We start from the raw sequence: 12,254 nt of genomic DNA, 5'->3' as shown, positions 1-12,254 counted from the left end.
AAGTCAAGTGTCCATTTCATTATATAGGAACTTTGGAAGGAAGAAAAGCCACTCCTAGTGGACTTAATTAGCCAGGGAACAGGCTAGTTTGATATCAGTGTGACTAATGTGTCAGTTGATGCTCTGTGCATACTTGGAAAGGTTGAGTACTAGTCAAGTTGATAGGACTTTAGCTGTTGCTAAGATTCTAATATTGCTTAGTGGCATCTCTGGAAGAAGCACTTAAAAAAGGACTGGTTTGTTTGTTTTTTCCAAGTAATATACTGCTAAAATGTGCAAGTATACAACGTTTTTAATTCCTGTCTTTATTTGCTGGCGTGTTTTCTTTCCAGACCTATTCAGGCCTGTTCTGTGTGGTAATCAATCCTTACAAGAACCTGCCCATATACTCAGAAGAAATAGTGGAGATGTACAAAGGCAAAAAGAGACATGAGATGCCGCCTCATATCTATGCCATCACAGACACAGCCTACAGGAGTATGATGCAAGGTGAGTGCTGACTGAAATAATGACTCTTGTTGAAATCACAAATCAAGGTTGCAGTCAAAACACTGTAGGAGGACAACTCACTGCTATCAAAAGGCATTGTTGCCCCCTCTGCCCTTGCTTGCAGACACCTGACACCTACTTAGTGCCAGCTTTGTGTTGAGGTGAATAGCTTTCTCCTGCTCTATTGGATTGAAGAACCTTACAAAAAGTCTGGCAAGAGATAAACTTGACATAAAGAACAGACAAACAGAGGTAGCGGACTTTCCCTCTCAGTGGCGAGCCTATGGAACAATAGCTGTAGGTGAGCAAATATGTGTATTGGTTGATACAGGCTTTTAACAAAAGTATTTAAAATCCAGTCATACAGCCTGGTTGGGTGAAACAAGTTTACCGAAGTGTGATGATCAGTGGTAGTTTAACTCATCAGGAGTTGTTTGGTTACATTTTTATTCAGTTAAGAATAAAACTTATCAGGAAATACTAGATACATCTGTTGGCTTTTCATAGAATAAATGAAAGCAAGCTGCTTGACTTAGTCCCCTCCCCGTGTATACAAATGAGAAGAACCGTGATGAACCTGCTGCTTGTTTGTCGCTTGAGGACTTTTAAATATGGAGCTCTGAATGTCTTGTGCATCTCTCCACTGTATCTCCCTGCATCTGAGAGGAGGTCTTTCTTACACACAGCCAGTGCTTGTGTTTAGGATGCTTGGAGAGTTTCAGGTGTGGAAGTATTTTGGGCTTTTCTTCCTATTTGTAGCTGGGCTATATGAAGAGGCATGCTTTGTAAGGTTTGGTGGATATAATGGATGCTTTGGTTTGGCATGGCTTCTGTGAATTTGATTACTCCTTTATTTTATGATGACTAGCAATGATGAAGGTGTTTGTCTCTCTCAGGTCTTGTCATTAGCCTCACTTTTTTGAACGAAGGCCAGATATAGTAAAATTATGCTTTAAAATTCTAATTAGACTCAGTTTTAGAGTTCTACTTTTCCCCTGCCCTCACTACCACTTGCACCTCCAAGCATAACTATGGGGGACTATAACAATATCGTTGCCCAGACTGGAAAAGGTGCAAGAAAAACTCCTTCCATCTACCTGTGTTTGTGGCTTTAAACAAATTTGAGGTGTGAAGAATGTTGGAAAAAGTTGCTGAAGTGTGGTGCCATGCAGAGTGGAGCACATGGAAGTGCTAACACGGTGGATGGATTAAGCTATGTTTTAACAGCTTTGGGTGGGGAGGGGTGAGCCATACAGACGTGCTGCTGGGAACTGGTGGCCAAGTACTGATGGCAATTTGTTGAAGATGTGGCAACTCTAAGAAATACAGCTATACTACTGATGTGTTAGTGTGAAAGGAATGCTGTATCCAGAGGAAAAAAGCCTGTGAACCTGGACTTCATTTATGTAAGACCTCACTTCCCTCAGACAAAGGCTGGATCTGCCATGAAGGACAAGGATAGATCCACTGCCAGTACTGTATGTGGCAGTGTGGTTGTCCATAAACTTCTTATCACTGTTTCACTTCATTTGTTATTTCCTTCTCTCCCTTGCCCACTCCTTGTCAGCTCAATTACCAACATATATTTTTCTTAAACAAGCGATTGACTTAACCCTACCAGGGTTACTGTTCCTTAATGTCGTGGTTTAACCCCAGCTGGCAACTGAGAAACATGCAGCTCTTCACTCAAACCCCTGGCCCTGGTGGGATGGGGAGGAGAACTGGGGGGGGGGGGCAGCGAGGAGAAGGCAAAACCTGTGGGTTGAGATAAGAAGTTTAATACTTGAAATAAAATAAAATAGTAATAATTGCAGTGAAAAGGGTGACAACAACAAGAGGGAGAGAAATAAACCCCAAGAAACACAAGTGATGCACAGTACAGTTGCTCACCACCCACTGGCCAATGCCCAGCCTGTCACTGAGCAGTGATCAGTACCTCCTGGCCAACTCCCCCCTGTTTACATACCGAGCATGATGTGCTGTGGTAGGGAATATCCCTTTGGCTAGTTCAGTTCAGCTATCCTGACTATGCTGCTTCTCGGCCTCCCTTTCTTCATTGGCAGAGCATGGGAAACTGAAAAGTCCTGGACTTAGAATAAGCACTACTTAGCAACAACTAAAGCATTGGTGTGTTATCAGCATCGTTCTCAGACTAAATAAAAAACCCCAACATGGTACCAGCTACGGGGAAGAAAATTAACTACCCCAGCCAAAACCAGCACACCTAAGAAAAATCTTTCCTACGTAGAGTCAGAAGCAGTTTCTCTGTCATTATTGTAAGGAGACTGAAGTCCTTGTAGCTCTACCGACAACAGTTAAACCATTTGGAACTGCACGTGCATGCATCTTGTCCTTCATCCCTGCCAGATATATTGGTATGTGGCAGTGGATATCCAGACAGTAGCAATTCTGCAACAAAGGACAGGTGACTTTCCCTGGTCTGACAGTGGTTCAGAGCTAGTGATTCATCTACACGGATATTTCTTTTCCTTTTGAAAAGAGAAGGTGTCTTTCTTAGACCACTGCTTGAATGATGTGTAAAACTTGGAAATCCCAGGCTTGAATCACAAAGCTAAAGAATGGCAGCCCTGCCTCTGTTTTCCTAGCATGGGAAAGTTGCTGTGAGCTCTACTGGAGCGTTTGCCTTTCCCAGAACAATTCTAGCTATGCAGTACTCTCATCAGTATTGACAGTCTAAAGGTTTAGCCCAGCTCCTCTTTGCCTCATTTGAGATATCATGTCACTGACTTTTTTTTCTGAATGCCTGTTGGATATGAATATCATTCCCAGTCAACTTTTGAACTAGCTTGCTTTGACCACTCCTAGGTTTGAAAAGATGTGTGCGTATGTCTTTATGTCGCTTCACATGTGCATATGTGTGCTAGCAAGAACCCTAGAGATCATTTTAAGGTTATTTGCTGCCTTATTTCCCTATTGCAAAGGGTAACAAGTAGCGCTGACATCTGCTGCTGGGAGTGAAGTAAAGGTGAGTATGTTGTTGCAGTGTCTCTGGTCCTGGCTGGCCTCTAGGGCAATGGAAAGCAACATTCCTATTCCACTTTCTCAGTTTTGCTTAGCAGTGGGGGAGGCTTGGTGAGCAGGCAGTGGTATGGCAGGAATCTGTACAGAGAATAGAAGATGAAAGCATCTGGTGCTCCGCATGAGCTGGAGGCATTTAGGATTAGGCTGCCTTCCCCAGGTTACTTTCAGAGCCCTGAAGGCTGGGAATCCTTCGTGGTCTGGAGAAGGATGTCAAGCTGTTGACTCTGACTTCTGTCAGCATGGGGTATAGTTATCTCTTAAGCTGACATGACAGAGTGGAAAAGCCTTGCATGTCAATCGATTTGGACTCTGATTATCTTTTTTTTTTTTCCCAGTCAATTTATGGTATTTTAATAAGGAGGCCTTTCAAAGGGACATTTATCAGGAAAGGAGTTGGGAAGGGAGAGGAAGATGAGAGCTTTATTCCAACCTCTTGTTAACCTAGAAACTGTTTAACCCTTTTCAGGCATCTATGCTGATGCACTATGGGTAGCTTGTTCCTCTTTCAGTGTCTGCCATGGTTGCTTCATTTACAAAAATGTCATGTGGCATTTGTATATTGAAGAAGTTATATTGGTTTTTGTTAAATTTTGCTAGAAGTACTTCCTTGAAGCAATAACATGATGGAGATAACATGATGGAGAACACGTTCAAAGTGATTATTTTTCCTCTTTTTTTCCCTCCTTTCTTTGACCCAACACATTAAGACTCAGAATTGAGGTGAAAACATTATTTTGCTATGTGGTAGTTGGAATAACTTCATGTACTTCAAGATGAGAACTCTGAAAAAAGTGTAGCATTTTTGTTTTCAGAGAAAAAAACAACCATTTGTCTTAATGCTTCTCTTCCTTGGCTAACCTGGATGCCAGAAGCCTCAGGTCTGACTGCTTTCAGAAGAATTATTCTTCTGGTGCTGATGACCAGAGCACAGTGCCTGCAAGTGGAGTGGCGTCAAATCATTATTCTAATGCCGCAGGTGTACACTGAAGGGATACATTCTTTACCTCAATTCATAGTCTCCAGGGGATCTATTTAGAAAAATACATTTAAAGCTGTTAAACAGCACCTGGTTTTCTATTTGGATTGCATACAGGGCATTTTCTATGTCAAATTCGGATAGAACCTAGAAATGTCATTGGTGTTTGGAGCACGATGGCTGTTTTAATGCTATTGTCTGAAACTGCTGGAATATGGTTATTTTCCAAACTTCAACCTGCTCAACTAAGAGACAGGTAGGAGAGAGAATAGACAGCACGTTGCTAATGAATGTGCTCCATCTCCTTTCTTATCGAGTTTCTCCACGTACTAGTGAAGGGCTCCTAACGGTTCACTAAACAAAACTCTTGAAATCATTGTGCAGTAGTTAAACCTTCCTTGACATTCATGCCTTAGTTTGCAAAGGAGCCTGTGCAGCTTGCGCCTTGCTGGTATTCACTTGGGAGTTAGACAGTCTCTGGGTTTGGTGTTTAAAGGAAAAAAAATCTGAAGGATAGTAACTTAATGATTTTTCTTGGCCTTGTTACATTAAGAGAGGAAACAGTGTTTGCTCTTCAAGACAAATCACTTGCTGTTGTTGATCTTCACATGCACCTCAGGCCCATTTGTCATTTTCACAAGAAACAGTCCTCTAGATCTGCTTCTAGAGAACATGACCTTGAAGTATTTTATTTTCAACTGCTGGATGTTTACATATTTCATAAATTTCCGAACCAGTAGAACACTTCTGGTTTAACTTCCTTGGTCTCAAGTAGTCTTTCTCTTGCTGCTTAGCATTGGCCTGCTAGAGTGCACTATGTACTGCACTGTCCCAAAGTGCATCTTTATTTTCTATACAACAGTCTCTGTGTGTTTACTGATTTCAGGGATACTTGACTGACAGAGCTGTTCAGATTTTGTAGAGGCACAGATGTCTCTTTCAAGTTGCCTGTAAAGGTCAAGTTCTGTTTCCACTAAACCCAAAAGAATATAGCCTGCGGTTTCACTAGTTTCCAAGATTTGTCCGGATTTCTGATGCAAAAGGCAATGCTAAGTTGGGATACTAATTATGGAGGATGTTCGTTTTGATGGCGTTTGCATACAAATGGCAAGAAAAGATGTATGTAGCTTCGGACTTTCTTAAGAAATGTTTTACGTGCTTTGAATTACTTCAGATTGCTAAGTGCAGCTCTCAAAATCCGTGCCTCAAAATGTGGTTTTCAGTAGAACAAGGAGCTAAAAAAGTCCGTTGCCCACTTGTTTTTTAGTAGCTACCACACCCTTTTTGCTTCATTCCTGTAAACCAGAGCAGGAGCAATCTGGCAGTCCCTTTTGTAATGGTTCAGCCCTTGCTGTCAGTCTCCCTGCCGTTCACTGTTGCAGTATCCCGAGCTGCCTGAGCTTTTGCAGGCTGTATACCACTTTTTCTTTCCTGTCAGGATTTCATAAACATTTGTGTAACTTTAAATTACAGCCTAACTTGTTTTCCTGTTTTGCTCTCCCCAGATTCAGTTAAGGAATGCTAGAGAAAGGGGTATGGGCTCTAGTCCAAAAATGGCTTGGGGAAATAAATATTTGCATTTGACCCAGTAGGACATACTTCATTTGGTGAAATGAGACTTAATTTTCTCCTCGTGACTGTCCTCAAACTTCAGATAATGTAAAGCTGAATCCTGGCACTGCAGTGTTCCTAATTCGGGTGTTGGGGTTTGTTGTTGTTGTTGTTGTTTGGTTGGGGCTTTTTTTGTGTGTGTGTCTGTGGTTTGTTGGTTGGTTGGTCGGTTGGTTTTACCTTGAAGTTCTGTTGTTGAGAGCTGTCTTGGATGTGCTATGTTTGTCCTTCATTTGATTTCTTTCTTTCTTTCTTTCTTGTATCTGATGACAGGTTATCAGCATTTTGAAACTTCTCCATAATGTATTCCTTAAATGATAATGCAAAAACAGGCTCTCTGGCTCTGTTCTGGTGCTCCCCTGGAGTGTTTTTGATCCTACTCACACCAGCATGTAGGTTAAAGCACCACCGTGAACATGCTTGATTAGATTCGATGCCAGTGGGATTGTTCCAAGTAGCACAAGTGTCAAGTGCCTGGGGCTCCTCCAGTGTTAGAGCCCTGAAGGAAGAACGTGGGTTGTAAGATGATGTTGAGGTCAGAAGAGAAGCTTGAGGAGGGACTGAGGAACCGAAACTACTGCATGGCTGAAGCACTTGTGTGCATTTAAGACTAATGCTTGCTTTAGGTCATCTCTCTAACTTGTTGAGGCAGCCAGTTGCCCAAGTTGGGGTAGAGGCATCCACTGCGGTGCTAGGGGAGCAGCGCAGTAACGGAAACCTGGCGGGCCAGGCTGCTTGGTTCCGCCAGCCAGCGGTGGTTAGGAGGTGGGTGGTACCAGCCAGCTATGGTTAAGCTGTTAGCCTTAATGAGTCAGCTATAGGCAGGGGACTGCGAGCCAAGCCTCTGCCTTTCAGCTACACTTCCTCTTAGCTGCAGAGATGATGTCACCGGTGTGTGAATGCTATAGTACTTCTCCTTTTATGGAGATGAACAGCCTTGAAACTGGAGTCACTCATGCAGAGGAAGTGGGTGATAAAGGCCTGCTCGGATGTTCTGTGACCGAGATGTGGAGCTCAAATTGCACATTCTCCTCTAGCCTCCCAACCTTTTTCTTCTCCCCTCCCCAGACATCTAAAAACAAAATTCAGGAGTCTGGAGCTCTATTAATTTATCAATTATGCCAATAAATTCAACCACAGCAGTTCAGCATTCATTCAGATTTGTTGTTTTGCACTAGAATATTTGGCTGAGGACTTCTTATGTACAAGATGTCTCTCTTGTGAAAACAAAATTTGGTTTAATTATGTTTTCAATGTCCTGGAAGCAGTCTGAAACGCAGTCTTTTATTTTTGGACTGAAGAAAGTCAAGAATATTATGGGGGGTTTTATATGGTAAAATTAATCTACTGATCTTAATATACCATACTGCTGTATAGCTTAAATTTGAGGGATGTTTCACTTCCTGAATTTCTGGATGCTTGAGGTTGCTGCTTCTTATGATCACTTGAATACTATGGTGATGAGACCTAAAGAAGAGGCTAGATAAAAAGCTTTCCTTGGCCAGCTGGTCTGAAATACAGAACTGTTGCTATAATTAGCTAATGAGTTGTTATTCTGGATTGTCTTTAATAAGTGACTCTGTTTAGGATTGAAAAGCAGATGCAGATTTCTTTTAATCAGGCATTTCTTGATGGTGTTATTATAAGCCGCTGAGTTGATGGTACCCAGCACATTCTCTTTTGCTGAGTAGGTTGCTTGCACAACTGACAATGGAGTAAAGGCAAGTGCTGACTGAAGTAGTGCAGTTACGCCCATGTTGAATGATCCTTAAAAAACAAAAAAAAGAGGGGTGTGGAGGTGGCCTTTTGTCTGGACAACTGGATTCTGATTCGTGATGGCACCAGTCACTGTTGTATGCAGATGAATATTGGCATTTAAAGCAGTTTTTAACTGGAAGCGTATCTAAGAGTTATGCTTTTGTATGCCTTAGCTCTTTGCCCCTTTGGTCGGCTCCAGTTTCCTGTTGCTCAACACATTATTGGAGTTGTCTGTCTGTACACAATTAGAAGAATTCCAGCTATCCCAATGACTGCTGCTTTGCAGTCCTGGGAAAGAATTTCCCCCGGATTGCAAACAGGAATGTTGCCTTTTATGGCCCTGTCTGCACGCTGCCGGTAACTTGCCCGCACTCGCAGGTACGTTCCTGCTGGCTTAAAGCAGAGGTGACTAACACAGCTGCAGCAGGCCACCACGAAAGTATGTTGGGGGAGGAAAACGTAGTGCCGAGAGGATTTTGAATGCTGTCTGTGACTTTTCCTGCCTGAGCACCTTTCAACACCTTGCTCTGTGTTTAAGGTGTGGAAAAATCCTGTGCTTACCCCTTTGGGACTTCCTCGGGTCACTCCAGGGTGCAGTTACTAACTTGCCTCACTGGAATGAGGCTCGAAAAGAGCTGCTCAACCAAGTATGACAAAACTCATCAGGATCAAAAAGTGTTCGGTGCCAAAGAGCTTCTTGGTATTATCTGACGTTGCTCGTCTCTTTTTCTGTTGGGGTTTAACTCTTTGCTTACCAGCTTCTTATTCTTCTGGAATAAGAATCTTCTCCCTGGAGAAGGGGGAATGGGAAGGAATTCAAGTGCTTGGAGCTTCATTGCCTGTCTTTGAAGCCCCAGCTCATAATTCCAAGACCAGAGCTGCTTACCAGGAATAAGGAGCACCTTCCTTAGGGTTGTCTTTTTTCCTTCCTCTTTTTTTGTTTTTCTCTCAAGTTGGCTGTTTAAAGAGCCTCTAGTACCTGAATGTGAATATAACCTTTTCCAGGACAAGTGGGCTGCTTTTTTATAGCCAAACTTTCAGAAGTAGGCACAATCTTGTCCTTTCATGCAGCTGCTTTGTGGTGGAGAATGGCACCCAGGCGGTCACACTACCAAAGAATATGTTACCTCAGGCAATCCATAAATGAGTCATTAGTTATTCCCCTCATCCACCCTCCAAGTGCCCAGTCACGAAGAGGTCTGGCATGCGTCTCCTGAGCCCTTGACCCACTGGGAACCTTGAGTGGGTTCAAGGAAGATGGCTAACATCTACTCTTAGCCTGGCCCTCAGCAACAGGGGTGCGTATCTGAAAGGCAACGAATAAAATTCAGCACTTGAAAAATGAATATGCAATGCCAGTAAAGCTGCAGTGTCTGCTTCTGAATGCTTAATAATTTGCCAGGGCAAAACCACTTGAGTGATGATTTTCTTCTGCTTGCTTTCTTCCAGACTTAGGGCTAATCAGCTCTTTCTGAGAACAGTATTAACAGGGATAAAGCAGATTATTTTCCTCTAATTTTTTGTGCTTATCTGCATACAGTCAGTTTTCAGTAAAGGAGCTTAAGAGCATGAGTTGCCTGTCTGGTGTGAATGGTGAACCTAATGTTTCCATTGTTGGTTTCAGAATGTTATGTAGTAACATACATTAACATCATCACTAACATCAGAGTATGTTAGTGTATGTTAGTGATGGTGTTAAGACCGAAACGCTAAATTCAGTTGCAGCAGTGTGTAAGAGTATAGAAAGTAGTTCCAGGTACTTGATCTCTATCTGACTATAAAGCCTCATTACAGTTCAAAACTAAGTTTTGTGCTTATCTTGCACAAAACAACTTGGATGGTGACACAGTTATATCATCTAGTACTCTAGTGGGGAGAGTACTGGGTACACTTGGGTTCTTTAACACACTGGAGAAAAGAATAGAAAGAACCAGTAGCTACATATGAGGGCAGTCAACATCCACAAACATACTGATGGTGGTTATTAATTGCTGAGATAATATTTTGGAGCAATCCAATGAGTTGAATGCTTGAGTCTTGCTTTTTCTTTTAGAAGTTAGGCTTCGGTCCCACACAAAATTGGGGCTCAGTGTGGAAAAAGGAAAGAATGACAATAACTTGATGGAATCTAAGTGGTGTGTTACTGAGGTTCTTGGACTGGTCGAGCCGATTGTCCTTTAGTCTTGATCTTAAGCAAAAAAAAACCCAGACCCACCAAAACAAAAAATAATATACACACACAAAAATCCCAACCAGACAAACCCCCCCACAAATCCAAACCAAACCCCAGATGGTTAACTTAAAAGCTAGTGGGGATTTTGAGTTCAGTGCCAGTCTGTTCTGTGAGTGCCCCATTAGCTCTTGTGGACTGTCTGTTAATGGCTTGTGCCCACGTCTGTTCCATGTGTGAGGAGGTCTTGCTGTCCTTGTGATGAGTACAAGCTTCTAAGGCTGTTCTGGTGTAGGAACAGGCACTCTCCAGTCTGCTCAGTGATCCCAGCTGGTTCCTGGTGGCATGGGGGAAGAATAGGATGCACACTGGGGGCGGAGAGGAGGGGATGACACAGGGTGGACCAAGGCAGAAGCATGGGAGTATGTTCACACAGAAGTGGTGAAGGAGCAGTGGGATGAAGGCATGGTGGAAGGACTAGTCAGGGCTGCGTATGAGGAAGTGGCATCATAGGTGAAAACTGGAAGGAGGTTAAAGATGTGGGAGAAGATAGTGACAGAGTGGCTGGGTGAAGTAAGTTCTGTAACTGGAAAGATATTATCATCCACAGCTTGGAATTGAACACAGGGATTAGTGTGCCTACTGGTATGTCAACATGAAAAAGAAAAGGTTTCTGCTGTTACCAGCTGCTGTGTTAATACAATAGGGGATGGTGCTACAAACAGATCAGCTGTATAGGACTTGGGCTGGTCCTCAGAATGGTAGTTTTCAAGTCCATTCTGTACAAAATAAGTAACAAAAATGTCTCATTGTTTCCAATGTTTGTTTTGGGGTTGAGAGCCTCTGTTTGATGTAAGGTTTTGGCACTTTGGGATTTGCGATGGTTGCTGTCCCGCTTCCTCCCTCTTGCGTTTCCTCTTAAGTCAATATGGGCCCAGTATAATGGGGGGAGGGGGCTGAAGAACAAGTAGATGTGCATCAAACTGTAGTTCTGTGATAAAGAAATGTTCAGCGGGAGACTTATGTATTGCTTGTAGAAAAGTTGTAAATGTAAACAGTATTCTTTCTGGATGAAGAAAATTGCCATAGTACCATTATATGTTGGCATATAGTGAGAGGTTGGTTGCTGGAAAAGGGGTTACCTGGCCATATTTCTGATAATACTTGTCCTTTGGTGGTGATTTCATTCTGTCAGAGAAGTCTAATTTTACAGTCTTAGTCTGACTACTTTTTAATTTTATTCTAGATCGAGAGGATCAGTCCATCCTTTGCACGTGAGTATTTCCGGTTGTCAGCTTGACTAGATGTCAAAGTTTGTGGTTTTAAATTCTTGGGTGGAGGACTCCCTTAATTGTAAGTGCTGAGGGTAGGCTTAGTAAATCAGGTAATAATTGAGAGCCAAGGAAGGTCCTGCTACAATTTCTCCAATAGATATTTAATAGTGTTTGTAAGAAGGGGAGGAAGAAGGGGAGTTTTGAAACAGCCCTGTTGCTCAAATTCCTAAGGAAATAGAGCTTTTAAATGGAAAAGGCTTGGACAAGTTCTTCAGATTTGATGCAGCTGTTATGTTTAAGTACCTACATACTGATGAGGCTGGTAGAGTGACAGATACTCTTGATACAGCAGTTTCTCTTCTAGACACAGCAAAATTGCTTTGCCCTCAGTTCTGCTTAAGGAATTGGTATATTTCTTCTTGCAGTCAGGAGGCTTCCTTTAGAAAGATTCACTTCATTACCTTTCACTGCTACCTCTACAACAGCCTTGGAATTATTCCTCAGGCATTTGGCAATCTTTGTGATTGTCAAATCAAGCGACTAGGAAGCACAGTTCTTTATTGCCTTCCCTCCTCCATGCATGCATATGGAACCCGCAGCCAGCAGCAAACTGGCTAAGGGGTAGCCTGCAGTCCAGCTACGCTGCTGCTGCTTACCAATACAACTTGGTTTTCCTTGGGTTTGAGGGAAGTGCTGCAATGGCTAGAACACAGCTCTGTAGCCCTTTTGGGGTTAGAAATATGAATATGTCTCCCTACGTCTTGTTTGTGAATGAATTGCAGATTTTCTTTACAGAGGTGAATCGGGAGCTGGTAAAACAGAGAACACCAAGAAGGTCATTCAGTATCTGGCTTACGTTGCTTCCTCGCACAAGTCTAAAAAAGACCAGGTAAGACCTAAGTTTAATGATGCTTTGTTGCTGTGCTGACTTTGG

General features: G+C 42.6%; 1 protein-coding gene across 2 annotated transcripts in view; it reads left to right on the top strand.

Moving 5' to 3' along the window:
- Positions 1-12,254, top strand: part of MYH9 (myosin heavy chain 9) — a 72,574-nt gene that overhangs the window by 22,023 nt on the left and 38,297 nt on the right. For both annotated transcript variants that reach the window (XM_030478523.1, XM_030478522.1), the window contains 3 exons: positions 333-489; positions 11,293-11,320; positions 12,116-12,209. In XM_030478523.1, coding sequence (XP_030334383.1) covers positions 333-489; positions 11,293-11,320; positions 12,116-12,209 — 279 coding nt within the window. The remainder of the gene's footprint in view (positions 1-332; positions 490-11,292; positions 11,321-12,115; positions 12,210-12,254) is intronic.

This window comes from Strigops habroptila, chromosome 3 (genome assembly GCF_004027225.2).
Source record: "Strigops habroptila isolate Jane chromosome 3, bStrHab1.2.pri, whole genome shotgun sequence".
In the NCBI taxonomy this organism is placed as follows: Eukaryota; Metazoa; Chordata; class Aves; order Psittaciformes; family Psittacidae; genus Strigops; species Strigops habroptila.
The sequence above is the reverse complement of the archived record's forward strand: the minus strand, read 5'-3'. Positions and strand labels throughout refer to the sequence as shown.